Source organism: Dendrobates tinctorius, unplaced genomic scaffold, assembly GCF_039654945.1.
Source record: "Dendrobates tinctorius isolate UK_male_01 unplaced genomic scaffold, ASM3965494v1 ptg000232l, whole genome shotgun sequence".
NCBI classification, from domain to species: domain Eukaryota; kingdom Metazoa; phylum Chordata; class Amphibia; order Anura; family Dendrobatidae; genus Dendrobates; species Dendrobates tinctorius.
In genome coordinates, this window is record NW_027361899.1 from 17,034,511 (window position 1) to 17,059,491 (window position 24,981).

Here is a 24,981-nt window from a genome sequence, read left to right on the forward strand (position 1 = left end):
TTTTCACTAGTTTCCCACCTAATGGGTCATCTGAGCCATATCCTTCCTGACTCCTACAATGTCAGGCAGAAAGAGGAACCTCCACCAGAGGGCGCTGGAGAAATGTAGAAATCCTGCTATAGTGTAATGGAATTGTATCATCACATCCCACTTCATCTCCTGAAGAAAAAAAACAAACCGGCGCCTTTAAAATGCCTTATTATTGTCAGCACTGTCATAAACTGGGATGATATAACTGCACACTACACGCAGACTAACCCTGCTAGACTCCTAATGATTAACAAGACAGAAGTACTTATACTGCTGGTTATGATTGCGTTGTTAATTGTTCTTATGGCCGCTGTTAAGTGTTAATTGAGAGAGAATCAGTCATGAAATCATCTCCTATTTATAGCGCTGAGCTAAATTTAGCATAGAAAAGGTGACCTGTCTTGCCGCTTTCCACCACTAGATGGCGGCAGAGCACACGCAGGTAATCGCTGCATCGCACAGGAGCCCGTGTGCCGCACCCACCAGCAATGGCTCCGCCCTTTCCGGCTTCATCCATAGCTGTAACATGGGATGCCTTGCCCGGAGATGGGAACTTCCGGTGCACACCAGTTTCCTGGGCTGCTGACATTTAAATCCAGCTGGGAAAGGGCTGATGTGCATCTGTGGGTCCAGTCCCCTTTCATTCAGCACTGGAGAGAAGGAGCCTGCAGATTGCATTGCAGGGGGCTTTTATTTTTGCTTATGATCACCGGTTGTATCATTTGCATTGACAGAGCTCATACATTGTTGCAGAGGAGATCACAGCAGAATCTGACTCCTGTTTTTTTTTTTGCATCCTTGGATACATTGGTCCATAAATTTCCAATAAATCTGGAAATATTTTGCTATTTTTTTTTTCTTAAATTTCTATTTTGCAAAATATTGTCCCTTGTCAATTCCCTAAATTGTCCCCACTTCTGCCTCCAGACATGTTCAGCTGGCTGGGGAACGATGACCGGAGGAAAAAGGATCCTGAAGTTTTCCAGACGGTCAGTGATGGGCTGAAGAAGCTGTACAAGAGCAAACTGCTGCCCCTGGAGGAGTACTACAAGTTCCACGAGTTTCATTCCCCGGCCCTGGAAGATGCGGACTTTGATAACAAGCCGATGATCCTGCTGGTGGGTCAGTACTCTACTGGGAAGACCACCTTCATCCGGTAGGTGCCCCATGATGAGGAGGACAGGATTTACAGGGGGCTCTGACTTTTGCTAGTGATATCCATCCCTATTACTGGGTGTCAATCATGTACATAAGGCCACAGGGCGGGGGGTCCTAATCTCCGCAGACCACAACAAATGCTCCTGTGGACATTTTAAAGGTGTTTTTGTTTTCGGCCAATGAGGCTTAATAATTAATGTAAAATTCAGCAATTTTCAGTCCTACTTTGTGCTTCCGTTCCTCACTAGTTACAATATCTCTGCTTGCTGTGGATCAAAAGGATTGCTCTTGTTAACATCTACTTTTCACAGCTGAGAGTTTGCTACAATTGCCTCCATTCTAGATAAACAGTCTGACAGCAAACAGAGATTTTTAAAACCGTGATGGATTAAGTGAACTGGAAAGTCCCAGATCTTTTCTTCTATACAATGATTTTGCTTTGAAAACCTTCTTGTGCTGCTTTTATCTGCCCCCCCCCCCCCCCCCCCTTAGTACAACGGCCTTTTAGAGGCTCTCCACTCACGGAAGAGGCCTGTCATAAATGATGCATGGACAGTAAGTGGAGCAAATGTGCGATTTTTACACAGGACTGCCCATCAAAGTGGAACGTAAAGAGAAAGTAAAACTAAACATATGCTCCAAAGTGTGTTTATATAATGTCACCCAAATGAAGATATAAATGGCCGCTGTCTCTTCAATTAACTTTGCATAGATCAATAGTGCATGCAAATATAAGAAACCTTGCAATGTATCCTATTGGAGAAATCTGCTTTCTTTTCCTTCCTCTGCCTCCTAAACTCCTCATTCTCTCGCTCTCTCTCTGGATGAATACAGATTTTTAGCCATTTTTACATTCTCAGATGGACTATCCGTTCACTGAGGGGTCAGGTTACAGCTGCGTATTGAAGTCTGTGGGGAGGTGGAACAGAGTGAGAATCAGCTAAATGTACACAAATGATATATTTTATTTCACCGATGCTGGATTCACAGTTGCTCTAGTGTAATACCGCTGTGTGATGTAATGTATGCTGCCACTTTATAGTAAGGCATGTATGTTTTTACAACGAGGTTCTTTGGTGAGGGTGTGTGGTTTTTGTTTGTTTTTTTTTTTTTTGTTTTTTTTTCTTGTCAAAAATATTTTACTTAGTGGGTGCAGAAAATCTGTAACATCAAAAGCTCATCATGGGGAAAGGAGTCTGAGTTCTAATTGCCCTAGAGGTGTGTTCGCAGATTCACTACTCAGTACTACCATATAATTTACCTAATTAGTAAGTGTTTACCTTGTCTGAGCGCTGGATTCACAGCTTCACTGCTTAGTAGTGCTGCATACTACCCTCCATGTTGCTGCTACTTTCTAGCAATTGGTTTCTTACCCTAGAGCTGAATTCACTGCTCAGTACTCCTGTATAATGTCATCAATACTACTACTTTTTAGTAAGTGTTTGGATTCACAGCTACACTGGTCAGTACTCCTGTATAATGTACTCCAGGCTGCTTCTGCTTTGGAGAATGTGCTACAGAGACTGGAGAGCAGTAATCCCTCATTGTCTGAGTGCTGTGTACCAGAGCTGGTAGTCTCCACTCACCAGCTCAGAAACAACTGGAAATTTGAGATGGAGCCTGCAGAGGGGAAAACTGATGACAAACGCAGGATACAAGTAATATAATGGAGATAAATGATGTTCTTCCTCATGTTCACACAGTATTGAAGTTGCCTGAAATGACAGGTACTTTATATATTAGGTGTGTTTTCTATTGAATTGGAGTGGTAACCAGCATTGCCTCCTTTACATCACCTGTAGTGATTGTGACTAGTGATGAGCAAATGTACTCGGGTAAGATGTTATCTGAGCATGCTGTGGTGCTAACCGAATGACTTTGGCCTGCTCGAAAAAACATGTTCGAGTCCCCCACGGCTGCGTGTCTCGCGGCTGTTGACCGCCACAACCCATCTAGGGATTGCCTAAAAAAAAAAGTTATCCCTAGATATGTTTCAGCTGTCTAACAGACGCGAGACACGCAGCCGCGGGGACTTGAACATGTTTTCGAGCACGCTGAAGTCCCTCGGTTAGCACCCGAGCATGCTCCGATTAACGCCTTATCCCAGCACGTTCGCTCATCACTAATTGTCACCCAACTTTCCTAGCCCCCTGACTTATTGTTCATTTCAATACATACCCCAACAGGAGCATCACTGTCAGACACGGACACAAAGAGCCCCTGTGCAAGAGCAGTATACGCGCCCTCTGCAGTCCAGTCACTCATCATAATGCTGCCTCCTTCGGAGCTGGTCGTGGCCCCCTGACTTCTTGGGGCCCCTATACAGCTGCACAGGTTGCATCAGTGGTCTGTCCGCCCCTGACTGTCGGCCATATTGCTTGTCCCTCTACTTTCCCAGAAAGCGAAACTTTTCCAAATGATCTTACGAGCAGCGTGAGCTCCCATCTGTGCCCAATATTCCTATTTTTAGCCTGTAATAATTGCCTCCACAGGATAGTCTAGACCCGCGACCAGGATTACATAGAATTAATTTCTCCATCATCTTAATTTAATTAACCCTTTCTGAATATCTCGTCCCATATTTAGGTCTTGCGTTTTTTTTTTTTTGTTTTTGTTTTTTTTATGCATCCAGAGCCTCGTTCTGTAAGAAGTCATTGAAAGGTCATTGTGCCCCAAATGTCTGTCTTTTTCATTTGCTACACAGTGGGATTCGTTCTGCTGCTTCCTGTTATCAGGGGGCTTTAGTGTTCGTCACTGGGGGGGGGGGGATCCTCACCCCCGTGATCACTACCTAATGATGGCACATGACTCCGGAGAGACCTTTAACATGATGTGTGAGTGATAGCGGCCGCTCCCTTTTATTATAAGCTGCTGATTATAGCATCACCGGCCCCTTAAGAAGGTCTCCGCGTTATGATGGGTACGTGGTAAATTATACATGTGGGTTAATGGGGTCCGGAGCTTCAAAGGACATCTCTGCTCATCAGTGATTGATGAGGGGCGCAGTGTCGATGTAAGGGCGAGACACAGAGGCATAGGGGAGATTTTTTTTTTTTGGGGGGGGGGGGGGGGGGGAATGAGGAACATCAGCGGAATGCCTAGAAAAAACGGATCTGTCATCAGCGTTCTGCAAACCAAGAAATAAGGTAAATACCCCGATAACTTCAGGCTGCTACATTTTATCTGCACTGATACATTGTAGCAAAGAGGATGACAGAACCAAAACAGCCTTTTGCGATTCTCCGAAAATAGTTTCGCCTACATGTCATTGTAGCAAACCCTCAGCTGTGACAGGTTTTATGTCTGCAATGGTTTTCAGCCTCCAGGTCCCTTTACCACTGCGCAGAGACTTCAGATAATGGAAACCTGACACGATTTCCCGTTCCCACGCGGCATGTTTAATTTACTTTTCAGAATGTCTGATGTGTCTAACGCCACGGTGCGGAGGAGACGGAGAAAGTAACTTCTCCATCTTCTCCATTGCCAGCGTTTGCAGGAATCGCACTGCACTCAGGCGACATCCAAGTGCAGCTCAATGTTTCACACACACCCATAGACTTGCATAGGTGCGTACAATCCGACTCCTTCATGACAAAATAATGGCAGATGTGCGCTGACCCCTAGTTTAACATTTGGCCGAGTGTAATCTGTGTTTCCCCCGCCCCCTAGGATTGCACTCGTCTGATTCGCTGGTGTGATTGAGCCCTAATGGTGCAGTCAGGAGGAATAGCTGACAGCCAGGTAATCGGCTAGTGGTCATCTCGTGTTTGGTCAGGTTGAGCTGCAGAAGTCTGATTGCAAAAGGGGTTTTGTACCCTATAGAGCTTTACATCTGGGAAATCGACCCAGGGGGTCCTGTCTTCTGTTTCTAAGAAACCAGAATCTCCAGAGGCCTGTAATAGTACTGAGAGAGAGGGAGATATAATCAACGCATGACGGTCATATCTCATGATATATTTTTTTTTTTTTTTTTATAGGTGCAGAAGGGGATTTTGACGTTTTTGTCGCACATCCTCTGCACAGGCAGAATATAGTGCACTGTCCCTTTAAATTTTCGGCTTCTGAGACATGTGTAAGGCACTGCGGGTGAATGGGTCTTATTCATGGCTCCGAACTTACCTGGCAAGGTATGGGGGAGTAATAAATAAACCTAGATTATTCCCACGGGAGAGAGATTGTGAATGTGCCATTGTGCATGATCTTGCTCATCTCGTAACATGGTGTCCGTGGTGCCAAATGGCGGAACTACAATTAATGACATGGCAGCGGCCGGCAGTAATAGTTTTTATTTATGAGAAATTGCATATACAGTAAGTGATTTTTTTCCCTTTAAACAAGATGGCCGGATTCGCCTCTGGTGATTGCCTCCTCCAAGACTCGGACTTTACACTTGGGGCCTGTGCACACGCTGTGCATGTGGTGCAGAAATGTCTGCATATATTGGTAGGATAAATGCCGCCGCGTACAATCCGCCCGTAAATGCAGACTCTCTTCTTACTGTCAGTGAATGGGAACATTCTTATGAAAAACTTAGTTTGCATACGTCGCATAGCTGAGGGTTTGTTACAGTAGCATCCAGTGTAGATATTCCTTGGGCACTTGGCAGAATATTCTGGTGATTCTTATTTGCTGCTGACACAGGGCTTTATCCAGATAATTTGCTGTTCTCCGCAGGAACTTGTGTGTGTGACATCCGCTATTCTTTTTTCCTCCTCAGGTATCTCCTGGAACAGGACTTCCCTGGGATGAGGATCGGGCCGGAGCCCACCACCGACTCCTTCATTGCGGTGATGCAGGGGGATGTTGAAGGTGTTATTCCTGGCAATGCCCTAGTGGTAGATCCAAAAAAACCTTTCCGAAAACTGAATGCCTTTGGAAATGCTTTTCTGAACAGGTCAGTACTTGATCAGACTGAGTGTCGTTAATAATCTACAGATGTAGCAGAGCTGACATTGTCCTTCAACTTTCTTGCTTTTCCTTTTGTGCCAGTTAAAGTAGCAACCAGTCTGACCTTGCTGTGAAGCGGCCATGTCTGCTGCTCCTCCTCCCCTGTCGCGGCGCGCAGCCTCACACACAGGCGGAGACAGACTGCAGCTTCATCTCCCTCCTCACCCTCTTTTCCTCTTCTGCTCAGTTACTGTGCGAGGCCCCTATTGATATAAACCAGTTACTGATCCCACGGTTCTCGGACTGGACGTCTGTGCATCCACTGCTACACGCTGGAATTAGACGACGGCCGGCGTCTGGTCTCTGCATCCAGGAGTGTTTATACTAGACAGTAATGCAGAGCCAGGAGCGCCACGCTGTGTCCAATGACTCGCTGAAAGCAAGATCTGTGCTCCCCCGAGACTGCGTGTGCTGTAAGCGAAGCCAGCAAGATATGATGTACAGCATGAAGGAGATTACAGGGAAAAGGAGGCAATGCCCCAGAGATGGCAGAGTGAAGGCACATCTAGCCTTGGCTTGCTGAAATCTTATGAAAATCCTCATACAGCATGTTGCGGAGCCGGCGTGGTGTAAGCATTGCACTTTCCGGAGCCGGCGTGGTGAGACTTGCACGTTGCGGATCTGGTGTGGTGTGAGATTTGAATATTGCGGAACCGGCGTGGTGTGAGGTTGGCACGTTGCGGAGCCGGCGTGGTGTGAGGTTGGCACGTTGCGGAGCCGGCGTGGTGTGAGGTTGGCACGTTGCGGAGCCGGCGTGGTGTGAGGTTGGCACGTTGCGGAGCCAATAACCAGCTCCGTTTCCACACGTGATTTTAATATCTGGCAAGGCTTTGGCCTCTCTGATGTTTCTGCGTTTCCAGTGCTTTTATTACCCAGATTTTCTTTTTGCCCGGAGAATCTCTATAAGGGCACAGTCCGATATCCCTATAAATCGGACAGATTGGAATGCCGCGCACGGACTGGCCGCGGATCTCCTGACCTGAGTGTGACAGCTGCGTAGAGATACTTGGAGGTGTCGCTCTGTGTTTGGGAGAGCCGCTGGCCAGTCCGTGCACTGCAGTCCGATCTCTGTGTGATGTATCCGACCATCTGACTGCGCCCTTAAAGGCCCAGTAACCCCCTTGTACACTGTGCTGGGAGCGTCAGTCCTCTGGGTCTTGGTGGGAATATGAGGAATGTGGGCAGTGACTGAGGTGTGAATAGTCGCGTACCGCTCCTGATGATCAGGCGGAGAGGTGTGAGGTCGGAATTGCCGGCGGCTCGCACGGAGACCACCTCTCAGTGACGCCACAGGAATGTTTGTCCTCCAAGCTCTAATTAAAAGGCCTGATGGAGCGGGTCTGGTGGGAGTAGTCGTTATTACAGGGTGGGTCACTTGCAGTGTCCCGTGAGTCGTATCTTGCCGCTTTTGTGTGGATATGTGTTTTATACTATATCTCCATTCACCTTTTTTACTACAGATTTTTGTTCTCTTTATTTAATCTACAATGATCTCCAAAGATCCTTTGATCTGAAGACTGTCAGCAGGCAGGTTAGCTGTTGATGGATCTTGTTTTCATTTTTCCTGATTCTCAGTTTCTCACTAACATCAAAATAATTCTTTTAGGAATAGTAAACCGCTGCCTTGGTTTATCCTGCACTAATGAGTCGCAAAACGCCCAAAAATGTAGACCGAACATAAATGGACTAGGTCACCAGGATTTTACTATGTAATCTGAGAATAGCATGATGTCAGGACAGAATCCCTGATTCCAACAACATCACTTAGTGGGCTGCCTGCTGTTAGTTTTGATCTACTCATAAAATCATTTTTATCACTAGAGGACTAGCAGTGTTCCGCATAGCCTCACCTTCACCACTGGCAGCTTTCTGCCTATGCACAGGGTACACAGAAAGATGCCAATTGATGATGAGCAAACGTTCTCTGATAATGTGTTATCTGAGCATGCTCGGGTGTTATCAAAGATTCTGACACTTGAGCATGCTCGGATACCACGTTATCCAAGCACATTCGTTCATCACTTCTGCCAATCAGTGCTGTTTTTTGTGGTTATACAGAGCTCAGCATTCAGAGCACTGCTAGATCTCTAGCAAAGAAAACTGTGATTGGATCAAAGCAGCAGCAAGCAGCCCAGTAAATGACACATCCCTGGAATCTGCATCTCTGCCCCTACATCATGCTGCTCTCTGGTAGCAAAAACCTGTTGCCAGATTCTCTTTAAAGGGTTTGAATGCTTTAGAAACTTTTTTTTTTTTTTTTGTCTCCTCACATTAGAGCTGTACAAAATCCTCTTGTGCGGAGCTATTTTCCAGTTATTTCTGTATCGTTCCTCCGGACAAGTGACGGCTCTGATGGGGGTAGCTGTCACTGGGGTTTCCTGGAATAGCATTATACAGGTCATTGCATAGATGAGCAGATCCAGAGCCTGGGAAAGCTGAGTGATTAACTCTCTAGGCCCCATAATGTGGTTGATTATTACAGGCAGGTTCTACAAGTTCCTGTAATTGCTGTGGATTTTTGGTGGGAGCTTTCTACCCGCCTGCTTCTTATGTAATGGGGCCGCTCTATTCATGCAGGATCCATAACCGGCCAGGGCATTTTCTGGTTCATTGGAGCGGTGTACAACGTGTCCAGAACGGTACAAATTATAGAGGCCGATGAAACCTCACAGGAACGGGCCTCTCCTGCCCCTCAGTATCCGCACCCTGCTGAAACGCTCTGTGCTGCTGGGTGACTGCAACCTCCACTATGTGATCTCTCACAAATACATCCTGATTATTACATTTTTCCCTCTGTCTGTGACCTCCTCTAAGATCAGCGCGCTCCTCTCATTAATTCTTTGTGCTGCTGGGCGACTCTGGTCCATCCGCTATCTAACACTCTGTTTTTATTCAATTACTAGATCACATTGCTGTACTGAAATACTCTGTGCTGCTGTAATTCAGCTCATGACATTGCAATATCAGAAAATTGTACTGAAATACTCTGTGCTGCAGCTAGCCCTGTATAACCTCACCTTTATTGTGCTGCCCCTATCACTCACAGCTTCTCCTGACTTACATTACATGGGTGGACAAGTCTCTTCCTCCCACTCCTCTCCTGAAATACTCTGTGCTCCTGAAAATACCTGAATGTTCTTTCTACTCCACTACATGTCTCCATCCCCCCTTCTCGCTAACATCATGGATGGACAGAAAACTGCTTCCCAGTCTTCTCCTAGGATACTCTGTGCTGCCTCCATTCCACTGTTCCCATTGTGCTGTCGCTTATAGCCGCATGGCACAGACCTGTACCGGTTTAGTGCATATTCCCTCCTGAAATACTCTGTGCTGCTGTGGTCCTCGTAGTAACTCGTCTAATCATTCTCGGAGCCCACGTAGAAGCGTCTACAGTATATCTTCTCATGCTGGCTTGTTCTTGGTTCCTCAGGTTTGTCTGTGCCCAGTTGCCCAACCCCGTCCTGGAGAGCATCAGCGTCATTGACACCCCCGGGATCCTGTCTGGAGAGAAGCAGCGGATAAGTCGAGGTGAGGGTCCCTGTGTCCGTACTGGTGACGATGGTGTAACATGGGTGCCTCCCATGTAACTTGTACACCATGCACAGATTATATGTCCGATCCTTGGATTCCTTGATTTTCAGTCATTTATGAACTAAAAAGTCATCACTGGGATTCTGGTGAAGTGTCAGCTCTCCAGATGGATCGTAGTGAGACGCTGTGCCACTTTGTAATCTGCATTATGTCTGGATTGTTTTCAAGATCACTGCCTGCTCTCAGAGAATGAAAGCCTCCTCGCTCACATTGTGCACACAATCCTACTCATAGTAACCCGTGATGAGTGAACGTCCTCGGATAAGGTGTTATCTGAGCATGCTCAGGTGCTGAGTGTTTTTTGGAATGCTCGAAAAATGCTTGAGTCCCCGCAGCTGCATGTCTCGCCTCTGTCTGACAGCTGCAACACATGCAGGGATTGCCTAACAAACAGGTATTCCCCGCATGTGTTGTGGCTGTTAGAGTTAAGCAAGCGCAGAGACTCGAACGTATTATTCATGCACGCTGAAGACACTCGGTTAGCACACAAGCATGCTTAGATAACACACGTTCACTCACTACTAATAGTAACCTGTCTCCTCCTCGAATGTTGCCGGTGAGTCCTGTTATATAATTCCATCTCTGTCCTGACACATTGTCAAAAACCCACACTGATTGTATCAGTGTAGATAATAGCCGTGAGATCAGCCTGGGCTCCAGGACAGACACTTGGCCATGGTAAAAACAAAATAAACTAATAAAAAAAAAATTTTTTTTTCTGTTTTCCTGCTACGTGTCGGCATGCTCCGAGCTTCTGCAAAGAGCGGCAGGAAAATCTAATGAATTCAATTTTAAGCAAATGTTGTATTTTGTATAATTTTATTGTATTAATTGTTTGCTGCTTCTAAGATCTCTGCTCGCTGTCATTCAGTAAGAATCTTAATTGCTTCTAAAATCAAACCAACAGTATTCCTCCCTGGTCTTGTGATGGTGACGCAGGTCTGCAGCCCGTTACAAAGCAGCACTCTAATTATGCTGTGTGGCCAGAACAGATTAATGGGGTCTTATTAAAAGCATTTATTAAAAATCCTCTCCATGTTCAGGAACGGAGGGATTTGTAGTTTTATAGTTCACTGGCCCCTTCTGCAATCAAGCAGAGGTGGCTGGCTACTTAGGCAATGAGCGCGCACCTTCAGTAATGCGCAGCTCTAAAGCTGGCCGGACCACCAGCTCTGGCCGGCATCTGAAAGCTTCTCTCGTGCTGCAGAAGGAAAACCTACACCTGCTTACTGAGAGCGCAGCGTTCCGGCCAGCGGTGCTCCAAATTGACTGCTATCAGGAGCCCTTGCTTCCGATAAGATTCCTATTAAATAACAGCAAGAAGCAGGTACAGAATGTATTTTGCAAAATTGTATAATTGTTCGTTATAAATAATAGCTTTACTAGAGTGCCCCTTTAAGAAAGCACCCACCGCATACACTCCAGACCCGCTCCTTTTGACCTTACCCTTACTGCGCTGTTCTCCTCTGTTCTCACGTTTCCAGGAGCGACCCCATCATTAATACTATGGTATGGCCGTGATCCGAGATCACCCACGTCCCTCCATGTGCCACACAAGGTCATATGGACTTCATAACGGGGCTAGGATCGGGGTCCCCCCCCACCATGAGAAGCTATGTGCCAATATTTAAACAGGCAAAGTCATTACATATGAGCCCGTCTCTTGGAAGCCACAAAGATTAGTCCTATCTGCAGGATCGTTCCTCCATAACTGGGACTGTCGGCAACTAGGGTGCAACAGTAGTGGGTGCAGGGATTAGTCTCACCCGGGTCTTGCTTCCTGAGGGTGGGGGGGGGGGGCTAAGAAAATCCTATATAACAAGACCAATACCAATGAAGACCCATGATAATTGGGGCGCCTGTTGACCGTTTTTTATTGGGGCCCATAAGCTTCAAGTTTCGCCAATGGGATTCACCAAGTGTGTAATAAAGAATCTCTTCCTCTATTGGACCCGATTAACCTCCTCATGTGCTAGCCTTTATTAAGAGAGGTTGAAAAAAAAAAAAAACAGCGCCACCCTTTCCAATAGGCTGCAACTAGTATTGCAGTTCAGCCTTATCCAATTGAGTGAGGAGCAGCTGTAATGCCAGAAAACCCCAATCCTGTAGTAACCCTGAGACTTGGCATCACAAGGAGGGCAGCAACCCGGCACAATAGTGGCACTGTACTAGGAGTAACATGCTGCTCTTATTCCAGAATCTGGGCGGATTCTGTGCTTCCGGGTGTGATCTCTACGGCCGGAGGTGTTACTGGCACCAGACCATAGCTTTATGTGTCCGCACAGCTGTGATTCTTATTGCCCCAAGGCTCGGCTGTAGCATCACCGGAAATCCTAGTGCGCGGTAGTGTCACGGCCGGTTCGTCGCGTCCTGTACAACCCTTCATGCCTAGAAAAAGGCAAGGCAATGGTCCAGCCTCTCTGATAAAAATTAATAAACCCCAACCCTCCCTTCCTGAGGACACTACTAACCTGACCTGCACAGTGACTTGTCATGAGGATGTGGAGGGCCCTTCTAGGGGTCATCATCATTGTGGCCCCGGCTTCCTCATAATCCAGTGGGAAAACTTCCTGATTCTGCAGAAAATGTGTCTGTCATTACTTCTAAGGTTTTACCCACTCAGACAGCAGAGAGCACACATGTAAGGCAGTAAGCGGGCATCTTGGAGTCTAATGGTAAGTTGGCAATGTGCACCGTACAGACCGCTGGGCACTGTGTATACCCCTGTGACGAGGCATGGGCACTGTGTATACCCCTGTGACGAGGCATTGGGCACCGTACGGACCGCTGGGCACGGTGTATACCCCTGTGATGAGGCATGGGCACTGTGTATACCCCTGTGACGAGGCATTGGGCACCGTACGGACCGCTGGGCACTGTGTATACCCCTGTGACGAGGCACTGTGTATACCCCTGTGATGAGGCACTGGGCACCGTGCGGACCGCTGGGCACTGTGTATACCCCTGTGACGAGGCATTGGGCACCGTACGGACCGCTGGGCACTGTGTATACCCCTGTGACGAGGCATTGGGCACCGTGCGGACCGCTGGCCACTGCGTATACCCCTGTGACGAGGCACTGGCCACTGCGTATACCCCTGTGACGAGGCACTGGCCACTGCGTATACCCCTGTGACGAGGCACTGGCCACTGCGTATACCCCTGTGACGAGGCACTGGCCACTGCGTATACCCCTGTGACGAGGCACTGGCCACTGCGTATACCCCTGTGACGAGGCACTGGCCACTGCGTATACCCCTGTGACGAGGTATTGTGTACCATACAGACTGCTGGGCACTATGTATACCCTTAGACCTTGTGTACAATCCAGTGCTTCTTTCCACCACAGAAGTGCAATGTTATTGCTTCCTTGGTAAATTTTCAATCAGATGATGTAAACATTTATCTGAGCTGCAAAAAAAATTAAACTTTAAACTGGATTAAAAATAAATCTTCCGAGGCATCCGCTGAATAAACTTCAGATATCTGGCAGACACACGAAGCCCCAGCTGCAGATCACTGCCACCTGCTGCCATGATCCCTGCTGGGCGGGTCTGCTGCGGGCAGGATCACAGTGCGGGTACGGACCCCTGCGTGCTGCTGACGCCGCTCCTGTTGGCTCCACAGATCACTATTACCGTCACCTAATTAGTATAAATATATAAAACAAGCAGAAAATGGGAAGAAAGCAAATCCTGGAAGTCTGAACTCGCACAGACCTCAGCGCTGATGGGTCCTTTATATCAGACTGAACAGATATTACCCATGTTTGCTTAAAGGGGCGTTCCACCGGGTATTGGGCTACAGAGAACTAGTAGTCACACTCTTAAAAATTTAAATTAAAGGGACTGTACAGAAACACTGCCACGGCTTCCACGGGCTCTGCTCTGCATTCACAACCAGAATTGGGCTGAGTTGCAATACCATACCCAGCCTGTGGTTAAGAGTGGCACTGTTTCCGAGGAAAAGGATGGACAAAGGAAAAACAAATCCTGACACCCCGTTTAAGCTGTGGGTGTAGGGCTGGAGGCACAGTCATCTCTAGTGAGTGTAGACTATGGAAAGGGGATGTCTCGCTTTATGGCTGCTGTAAGCCATTGCTGACCCTTATATAACAGTGGAGCGGCACCATCCAGCCTTCTGTTTGCCCCCTTCCCTTGCTCTTCTCCGTTGTGTACTCCTGCCTATCTTGGCTCCAGCAGTACAGTATATTTCTCCAGTCCTGTGTGTACAATTTACGACTTCCCCTGCCCTTTAATTAGGGCGGCAGTGACATTCAGCATCTGTATGTGACTTGCAGCAGGACCCGGTACTGTCCGTTCATACCTCAATGCTAGTGACCCGGTCATACATTTCCCACCACTTAGCGGGGTCACGTTTGAGGCCCACCGATAAATATTTCCAGGAGTGTTAACGGATTAACCGTTTATTCTCTGCATGGCTCTCCTTTATACCTGACCAGGGCAGCTGCGGAGCTTTATGTAATCTGGCATCTGATAATCCTGAAAGTCTGATAATCCGTCCCAGAACTGTAGACTGTAATATATGTGCAATGTCAGGATCCTGAGCGGATTGTTTTACCATCCCCTTCATGTACAGAGCCTGGCCGCTGCTGGAGGTCGGGGCACAAGAAACCTCCTGGAAATGCTGCTTTCTGGGAGGTTTTGGCAGATTCCAGGAGGCGTGCTGACTATCCTGTAATTCAGACATCAGATAATCCAACAACTTTCATGTCACATTAATTACCGTATTAGAAGCCTTTTACCGTATTAGGGGTGGCGGTATTTGTTTATAATTGCGGTATATTAATGGGAATTATTGTAAAGTGCAGGTAATCCCGGCCTCGTCACCAGTAGGACACCCCCCCCCCCCCGTGCGTCACTTTCTCTGGATAATCCATACACCTTGGTGAATGAGAAGTCTTCATCCTTGATGCCGCATGTAGCCGGTAGTTGGGGTAGATTACCAGTACCTGCAATGCTCTAAAACGGGTCAACAATCTGCAGCACTTCAGCTGTTGTGAAACTACAGCTCCCAGCATGCCCAAACAGCCACCTGACACACTAACCTGTGGTGCTCCAGCTGTGCCTGCACCTAAGATGGTTATTTGCATCTAACTCCATATTCCCTCCAGCCAGAGGCAAAGCATGGGGAGCATGGCAACTCCATAGTCTACAGTGGCACAAAATATTGCCCTTTTCCCACCTGCCTTGGTGCAGTGAGCGGCCCCCTGGTGACTGGCAAGATGAAGCTATCAGAATAAAGAATTGAGCTTTGTCATTTAAGTCCCTGCCTATGCAGAGCGCAGCAGCAAAAGACTAAGTCATCTCGCTCTCTGCATAGGCAGTGAGAGTATTGAGTCGTTTGCTGTACATTGCTGTCCTGTCTCACTTCTTGTTTTGTGAGGGGCAAAGATGGGGACCACCTGGGAAAGCTGTCACAATTTAAAAAAAAAACAAAAAAAAAAACTATCGATTATTAACGAGAACACTTAGTTCGATTTATGGTGCCCAGGATTACAGCCAGGTATGTTTTTCTATGAAAACACCAAGGAGCCATCTGAGGACCATAGGGAGATCCGAGATTCTGATGCAGTCGCCGACTGGATTCTCCCTGCCCCACTCCAGTTGATTGACAGGTCTTTCTCATGTGTGTACCTACATAGGGGGAGACCTGTCAATCACCTGGAGTGGAGCAGGGAGAATCTGGTTATGAACCCTATTGGATTTGTCTGGTCTCTGTGGTCCTGTTGCCAGGCTCATGATTTTGAGTAGTTTAATATCAGATTTCAACAAAAAGCAGAAACAGGCAGCACAGTGGCTCAGTGGTTAGCACACTTGCAATGCTGGAGTCATGGGTTCAAATGCCTCCAAGGAGTTTGTATGTTCTTCCTGTGTTCGGTGGGTTTCCTCCGGGTTCTCCATTTTCCTCCCACACTCCAAAGACTGATAGGGAAGGTAGATTGTGAGCCCCGATGGGGACAGTGATGATGATGTCTGTAAAGCACTGTGGAATTGGTGGCACTATATAAATAAAAAAGGGGGCAAACTATAATGACATCTGTAATTTCTTACAGCGAGCCTGTTACTCCCCAAACTTAACTTTAAGAAGTTTAAAATTATGTAAGAACTTGGCCCCTATAAGAATCATTCCTATAGTGTCGTTTTAACTTGCTTAGCTTTTCAGAAAAAGCATCTTATTTCTTAGACACGTGAGGGAGATCCCATGCATGGCCTGGCCAAGGACTCCATGCACCATTCACCAGGCCGCGCACCTCCCCTTAGATTGACAGCAGTCTCTTGCCCGTAGCGAGCACTGCCTGAAGTCAAGCCCTGGCCCTGTTCTGCAGGAGCCCAGCGACTGCACGTGTACACACACAGGGTCAGTGCTGGCGCGCACGCCTCCTTCTCTTGGCTGCTCGCTACACTGATACATGGCCGTGTAGCAAGCTACTGCTCAAAACTGGAGAGAGGAATGAGTGCACTGACACTGTGTGCACGTTTTTTTTTTTTTTTTTTTTGTTTTTTTTTTTTTTTTTTGGAGGGAAGGGAATTGGAAGTCTGCCCACAGGTTAGGGTGCCACATACTTCCCTTGCCCTGAGCGCTGGCATCCCGCACTACCCCACTGCCACCAGGTCCTACTACTATAGGAAGCTGAGGTCTGGGGATCTGAGTCCTCACTGCTCCACAGACACCAGTCGTTACTGTACAGTTGTCAGTGGCCACCACTAGAAGTGTTTCAGCACTGACCACTTCAATAAGAGCCTGTGGTACAATGGCATTGCATTGTTATAGATGTAGTGTACAGTATACACCAATAGGGGGCAGCAGAGAAGAGAAATCCTGCAGCCAGAAAGAGAACCTGGCTCCAGAGCTGCACTCCAAAATTCTGCTGAAGTTTAATGATTGGAGCAACACTTTGATGTAAAGCACAATGAAAACTTCTCGAACGTTTATTTTTGAGCTCTCAATATCTGGCAGGAGCTCTGCTGGGGTTGGCCTGGGATCTTAGTGCTTTGGAAAACGTCTGTAAGTTTCCACTGGTTCTATGATTCTATGATTGGTGACTTTTGCTCCACGTCATTTCTCCCCGGGTAGAAGTGGAATCAGAACATGATGAATTATGGATGAGCATTCAGTCCGTGCTCCACCAGCTGTGTTTACCTTCTTCAGCCACTACCTCTGAAGTCCCCACTCCTGCTGGGCCCGCAAGCTGTGTGTAAAGGAAAGAGCTGGCATTGTACAGTGCCCCCTACTGGCAGGGCAGTCACAATATCATGGCATTGCTCCAGTAATCACAGAGTTCTGTCTTGGGTGTAATGAGTGAAGGCAAAGCTGGAATAAAAGGGCGCACTGTGACGCAAACGCCGGCCCCGTAAGCGAGAGGGAAGAGGCGCTCTCTCTGTAAACAAAGATACCAGTGCTTCTCCATAAAACTCTATAGAAAGTGATGCAGAACTCCCCAGCTGGGGTTTTTGCAAATAAAGTTCTTGTCCTACTTATTGTCAAGGACGAGGGTCTTGTGGATTAATGTTTTAAAATGGAAATCCCTCATGGAAGGGGTAAAAAATTGTAGTAATTGTTAATCTGGTATGAGACCCCCCCCCCCCCCCCCCCCCACCGTCAACTTTTTTGTCCCTGTTCTCCCCCGGCTGCAGGACCGCAGCTGTGAGGAGACAGGTGGGTGCTTTCATGTATTCTAGATGATGAAGCTGATAATGTTTAGTGCAAAAAAAAAAAAAAAAAAATTCTTTTCTGTGGAATCAGGTTTTGGCACAAAAAACGCAGCTAAACCTGATGCCTGCGTCTTTGCTGCAGATTTTCAGTGTGGTGTGGTTTGTTTTTTTTACCACCCATTCATGTCCAGTGTGGTGGGGGGGAAAGCATGAAAGTGACATGCTCTATTGTGCAAAAAAAAAAAAAACATGCAAAGCACAAAATTCTGATGACAGAGAAACCAAGGTGTGTGCATGAGATTTCGGAAATATCAGACTTTGCTGGTACTGTAAAAGTAAATCACAGCTGAAAATTTGCATTAAAAGTGCTGAAAAAACATTGTGTGAACTTACCCTAACACTTCTGACCTTTGCACTGAAGAGTTAATAATTTTTGTAGGCAGCAATGCCCCGCCAAGTATGTCTGCTGATTTTTGCCATTATGTAGCTCGTCATTATTCCCTGTCTTCTCACCTTGACACCTAAGGGCCTTGGTCACACACACAGATTTCCTGACATCTTTGTTCACCTGATCTCCTCCCTGTATTTCTTTTAAGTCTGCATTGTGCAGCAGCATCAAAATAATGGGACAGTAACCCAACTCCCATTGCATTATTTTTGCTTCTTGTCCAAAATGGGAACTGATTGTGATAATTCTTAACCTAAGCGAAAGTTTTCAGTTTTCCTTCCTCCCTCATTTCCAGCTCTTTGCATTTCTGACAAAACCAAGACTAGTGCTCATAGAACAATACAAAGATCCTCTTCAAATTCAATAACATGTAACCAATAGTGACATAGTGTTGCTACTTCAATCAAATTTGCATAAAAATATGAAACCTCCTGACAAAACTGCAGAGGTGGTGAAACGCGCGTCGAGGTACAGCTACATAAATTTTTATGCAAATTCTATCGTGTTGCTACTTCACTGTCGCTATTGGTTACATCTTTGCAGTTCTGAGCTTACATGGGGGTTCACATCGACCCCATTATAAATCCAATCGCCATTTTGATTGGGCCCGGTATCATGGCTTCTATTGATATCAACCTTAACAGAGCCTTAAAGAAATGAGTGAATATTTCGCAAAATATATATATGTTTATATTTGTAATAAATATATTTTTGTTTTATAAGGAGTTTTCCCTTTTCCTTGTCAGCCGGAGTCCGGAGGGAGCATGGAGTCTGTTTGCATTTATTCTGCATGCTTCATTTCTTTCTTTTTTTTTTTTTTCTCTTGTGTGTTTTATTCTCTCATCCAGCACAAGAGGAAAAAGGTTATAGCGGTCTGAGCAGATGCCTTTACGGAGGTATAAAAACGCACAAAAGCTTTGGCACTACAAAAAAAAACAAAAACGAACATAATGTATTTTGGCTTCTTCCTGCATGAATAATGAATTCTCTTAACCGCTCTGACAAAGTAACAATCACAGTAACCGCTGCTGAGCATTTGCTACAATGTAAAAGTGCCACTGTGCATTTTACATTGAAACAGTAACTTACAAATTTCTGATTTATGGTTCTGTCTTATGTACTGTATGTGATTTGAAATGAACAACTTTAGTGTAAGGAGACCACTGAACGCTGCCCTAGGTAATGGGCATGTTAAAGGGGTTTCCTGACAATGGTTGATAAATGTAAGACTGAACTACGGCCTCCTTAACAATTCTTGCAGATGCCCAATAGGAGGTCCTCACTGTACCCACCTACACTGGCCTTCTAATGCGTCAGTCAAAACCGTAAAAAATTCGCCCCTCAAGCTGAGATATGGGCTTCTGCTTCATGAAGCCTTCTCATTGTAGGACCAAGTGTCCGCCTTGTATAGTCAGTGACTACATTGCAGGGTCCTTATGCTGCTTTAACAACAGACAGCTCCCCGTATCTCATCTTTCTTGAACCCTGAAACTTCCTAATCAGGGTGTCACATTTTCAGGGGCGTTGCTCCTCGGCCCAGTTGACTAACTTTCAGCTGGTGACTGTGAGCAGTCCGACCATAGAAGAATTCCCCCCCCCCCCCAGTACTTGTAATGCTGGACATCAAAGCCTGTTCTCTACCTGTACTGTCAGGAAGTCACCGACTCCGATTATTGTTGCAAAAGTAAGGAAGGAAATTCCAACACCACCAGCCAAGGAGAGAGGGAAAAGTGTATCTATCCTCTGGTTGGCTCTGTCTTTATTGTCCTTAGTTCACCGCTCTTCAATATTAACCAGAAAATTGAACTAATAAAAACATCATTAAAATAGAAAAATGATGACTGAGACAGGAATTCGCTTTTGATACATTTTGCTACTTTTGAAGTGACACAACTGTTTAGCCACAAAGAGAAAGCAATCAAACTAGGCAACTGTATCCGTTTATTTCTTTTGATGCAAGTTTATATACACAGCATGCGGTTACATAAAGTATCTGCAACTCACACTGATAAAATAATCATGGTTAGGCCGGGGTCACCCTAGCGTATGGCATCAGATGCGATCTGCTAATGACCCTCGGCTCCTGCTCTGCTACTGCGCTCCAAGCCTCTCGCATAGAGAAAATCGGCGCACAGCTGTGGAGGAGGCGGAGAAAGGAATTTCTCCATCTCCCCGATTGCTGGCGTCTGTGTATATCACACCACACTCGGATGATAGCCGAGCGATGTCCGTAGACTTATGTGGGTGCGGGTGAGCTGAGATCCGGCCGAGTCTCTGTGGCAATCGCAGCATTCTGATTCGCCATGAGAAAATATTCGCAGATGTGATCTGCTCCGTAGATTAAAGTGTCACCAGGTTTGGTCGTTATAAGATGCGGCCACCGCCTTTCAGGGCTTATCTACAGCATTCTATAATGCCCCCGATTTTGAATTAGCTGGCATAAGGATTCCATAGCGTTTTTGGCCCAATTCTGCACAGATTCTTGTGGTTCCCTGCTTAGGACCCCACCCTTCATCAGAGTATTGGATTTTCATCTAGGGAATTCGGGATAGCCACAAAATAATTATGGATGTATCTTTTTTTCCTGGGGGGGGGGGGGGGGGGGGGAAGCTGTTTGACTTCAGAAGCTGGATCCACAGCTGATCTTTGTGACCGCCATCTGCGGTGATAATCTGAACCTTTACTTCTAGAAGCCTGAGAAATCTTTCTGCCCGTATACTAAAAAAGACCCAATGATTCATGTGACATCCAAACCTTGAACATTCCCAACTATCGTGATGGACAAATTACCCATTGCCCAGTCCAAGCTGTTTACACGCATTTTCCAGGAATTTGCTCCAAAATCTCTTATCAAAGGGTCACTTGCGTGCATAGAGACTTCTTCCTGAGAATGGTGGCCGCTCCACATAGGATGTCAATTACTGCAGAACACACTTCCTAAATGTGATAAATATGATGTACTGAACTCTGTTCTGATTCTCCTCCGAGGGGTTAATCGTATTAGGCCGCAGTGCAGCAGGAGGCGAGCGCTGCTGGAGAGGAAGCTACGTCCGGTCCCTCCGTACAATGTATGGAAAAGTGGCCTAATCCTGCCCCAATAGTACGAGTGTGAGAGTGATAAACCTTCCCTGTCCTGCTGTAAATTCGGCGCTCTGCATATCCTATTACAGTAATGGAGAGATTTATTCACCTGATATAATACAGCAAAAGCACTCTGTGTATACAGCTAAATACTAAAAATGGAGGACATATATATATATATATATATATCTATCCTAAAAGTACTTAACCACCAATTCCAGCCTCGTCTGAAATAAACACAAGTATAAAACTACTATATTACTGCTCCTGTGTACAAGAGTATAACTACACTGCTCAAAAAAATAAAGGGAACACTTAAACAACAGAATATAACGCCAAGCAAATCAAACTTCTGTGAAATCAAACTGTCCAGTTAGGAAGCAACACTGATTGACAAATCAATTTCACATGCTGTTGTGCAAATGGAATAGACAACAGATGGAAATTATTGGCAATTATCAAGACACACACACACACAATAAAGGAGTGGTTCTGCAGGTGGGGACCACAGACCACATCTCAGTACCGATGCTTTCTGGCTGATGTTTTGGTCACTTTTTTGAATGTTGGTTGTGCTTTCACACTCATGGTAGCATGAGACAGACTCTACAACCCACACAAGTGGCTCAGGTAGTGCAGCTCATCCAGGATGGCACATCAATGTGAGCTGTGGCAAGAAGGATTGCTGTGTCTGTCAGCGTAGTGGCCAGAGGCTGGAGGCACTACCAAGAGACAGGCCAGTACACCAGGAGACGTGGGGGGGGCCGTAGGAGGGCAGCAACCCAGCAGCAGGACTGCTACCTCAGCCTTTGTGCAAGGAGGAACAGGAGGAGCACTGCCAGAGCCCTGCAAAATGACCTCCAGCAGGCCACAAATGTGCATGTGTCTGCACAAACTGTTAGAAACCGACTCCATGAGGATGGGCTGAGGGCTTGACGTCCACAGATAGGGGTTGTGCTCACAGCCCAACACCGTGTAGGACGCTTGGCATTTGCCACAGAACACCAGAATTGGCAAATTCGCCACTGGTGCCGTGTGTTCTTCACAGATGAAAGCAGATTCACACTGAGCACATGTGACAGAGTCTGAAGATGCCGTGGAGAGCGATCTGCTGCCTGCAACATCCTTCAGCATGACTAGTTTGGCAGTAAGTCAGTAATGGTGTGGGGTGGCATTTCTTTGGAGGGCCTCACAGCCCTCCATGTGCTCACCAGAGGTAGCCTGACTGCCATTAGGTACCGAGATGAGCTCCTCAGACCTCTTGTGAGACCATATGCTGGTGCGGTTTGCCCTGGGTTCCTCATAATGCAGGACAATGCCAGACCTCATGTGGCTGGAGTGTGTCAGCAGTTCCTGCAAGATGAAGGCATTGAAGCTATGGACTGGCTCACCCGTTCCCCTGACCTGAATCTGATTGAGCACATCTGGGACATCATGTCTCACTCACGTTGCACCACAGACTGTCCAGGAGTTGGCGGATGCTTTGGTCCAGGTCTGGGAGGAGATCCCTCAGGAGACCATTCGCCGCCTCATCAGGAGCATGCACAGGCACGTGGAGGTCACACACAATACTGAGCATCGTTCCCTTGTCATGAGGCATTTCCACCGAAGTTGGATCAGCCTGTAATTTGATTTTCCACTTTGATTTTGGGTATCATTCCAAATCCAGACCTCCATGGGATATTCGTTTTGATTTACATTGATAATTGTTATGTTTTATTGTTCTGAACACATTCCACTATGCAATGAATAAAAATTTGCAACTGGAATATTTAATTCGGAGATATCTAGGATGTGGTATTTTAGTGTTCCCTTTATTTTTTTGAGCAGTGTACTTTAATACTGCCTCCTATGTACAAGAATTTAACTACTACTACTCCCTTACCTCTTTGTAATGAGAAAGTTCAGCTCTGCTGTTCTGTGTTAGTTACATGTCTCACTCTGGTAACGCCCCTTTCATTTATAATAAACAGTGGAGTGAGAATCTCAGGGAGATCTATGTCCGGCCCATAGAGCTTAAGAGCTCATTTACATATTAAGAAAATGTGTGGGGTTTTTTCGGGATTAGATATCTGATTGCAGATATAAAGCTATAATTTTATTACTTTTCCTATGATTTACATGCCCATAAAGATGACTTGGGGGCATTGATCCTACTGGCAAATAACCTTTTGATATTCTGCTCTTTCCTTTCTGTGTAGTGTGGTGACAGATCTCCTGACTCTACATCCAGTATATGGCAGGGTGTGATCACTATGTAGAGTGTGGAAAACACCTTGAAATCCCATTATTCACACTTTCCATGCCAGGAACAAAGCGCTCTGGAAAGATTAATGGAGACACCTGAGGAAGTGACCGCACTCATGAGCTCCTCGTGTTGACTCTGGTAGTTAGCACTCGCTGATCGTATCTTCCCCCGAGATCCCCTGTGAGCAATCGCATCCACTAATGCCGTAATCCCAGACACAAATAAATGTTCTTGCAACAATACGGCTTCCGCTATCAGCAGAAAATTACTAACGCTGCTCAGAAAAGGCTGAATAATAAAATTGAGAATTTTTTTTTTCCCATTAAAAGTGCAAAATATTTCCAAAAAAACAACATAAAATCCAGTTTGCTTATACTTTTTTTTTTTTTTTTTTTATTTTTCTCATGCCACATTTTATAATATGCCGTGACAGTAAAGTACAGTGTCTCTAATTTTGCAAAAATTCCAGCGCCCTCTTAGAGCAATGTGCTTGGATATTTCTGAACTGATTTAGGCTACAATAAAAAAAGCATAACATGAACCCTGTGTCACAGAACCCCCATAATGGTGTTAATCAAAGGATCCTCATAGCAGTGTCAGTCATAGGGAACCCATGATAATGCCAACCATGGAACCCCTATAAAAGTGGTGGACGGAGGATCCTCATAGCAGTGTCAGCCATAGCATAAATTTGAATGAAATAGAATAAAACTACCCCAGGACTCTCCTAACAAGCACAGTCTAAGGGGGACCTGAAAAACCATCAGCAAGCGGGTTAACTGCTGATCACGGACCTCGTTATGGCTTTTCCTGTATTCTTCTGGCTCACATTAATAAAGTAAACTGTACATATAGGCCCCCTTCCCTCCATATTAAAGAGGTTTCTGAAATTTCAGAGCAGAAGACCTGCCATAAATGTCTGGAGGGATACCATATCTGAGACCCTAAGGAATAGGTATTCGAGGGGGTATGCCCAAGTCCTTAGTCGACGACAGTGGCAGATAAAAGACCCAATGCAGATGTGGCCTCGCATACTCCGCTGTCTCCATTGACATCTATGAGAGCAATGAAACTCCCCCGCTGTCTCTAGAAGTGCTAATCCCACCAGACCAGCGCTCATACACAGCAGGACACCAGAATGCGCTAGGGATACATAACAGTAAAAGTTCCACCAGCAGCTTGCTGATGGATTCCAAATAGCAAGAGTATCTGACTTACCCCATATTAATCTGCTATCCTTTTCTTCTTACTACCTTTGTGTTAGTCTCACGTGTGCCCCTTTTAAAGTGGTTTCTTAGGAACATCGATCAGAACCACAATAATACTCAGCGGAGCAGGACGTTACAATGTGCCATAGGTGCATAATAATACAAGATCCATCAACAGCAGCTTGTTAATGGTTTCCAGGCTGCAAAAGTATCAATTACTTAAGCAATATGTACAGTACTTCTAATCCTCGCAACAAACTATTTAAGAAATCACCATAAACCTTAACAACGCAGGAACTTATTTTTGCTCTTTTTTGTTTTTCCTCTCCTTGTTGTTTTTTTTTTTTTTTTTTTTTTTTTTCCTCTGACATAGCCATTTGAGGGCTTGTGTGTTTTTTTTTTTTTTTTTTTTTTTTTGTGGAAAAGCTGTAGGGGTTTTATTTTTGTAAGTCTTTTTCGGGGATTTGAACTTGCTATCGGTCGATCACTTATACTATATAATGCAGTATCACAATATATTTGGTTCTCCTATGGAGCTCAGCCTGAGGCTCCAGTCACTGCGGTGCCCGATGTGGCTCCGGATCTGTTCTGCAG

At 46.0% G+C, this 24,981-nt stretch overlaps 1 protein-coding gene across 1 annotated transcript in view; it reads left to right on the top strand.

The window, feature by feature from the left end:
* Positions 1–577: 577 nt before the first annotated feature.
* Positions 578–24,981, top strand: part of EHD3 (EH domain containing 3) — a 30,848-nt gene continuing 6,444 nt past the window's right edge. Inside the window, exons 1-3 of the mRNA XM_073556364.1 lie at positions 578–1,186; positions 5,906–6,082; positions 9,566–9,663. Of these exons, the coding sequence (XP_073412465.1) occupies positions 960–1,186; positions 5,906–6,082; positions 9,566–9,663 (502 nt within the window). The 5' untranslated portion in view covers positions 578–959. The remainder of the gene's footprint in view (positions 1,187–5,905; positions 6,083–9,565; positions 9,664–24,981) is intronic.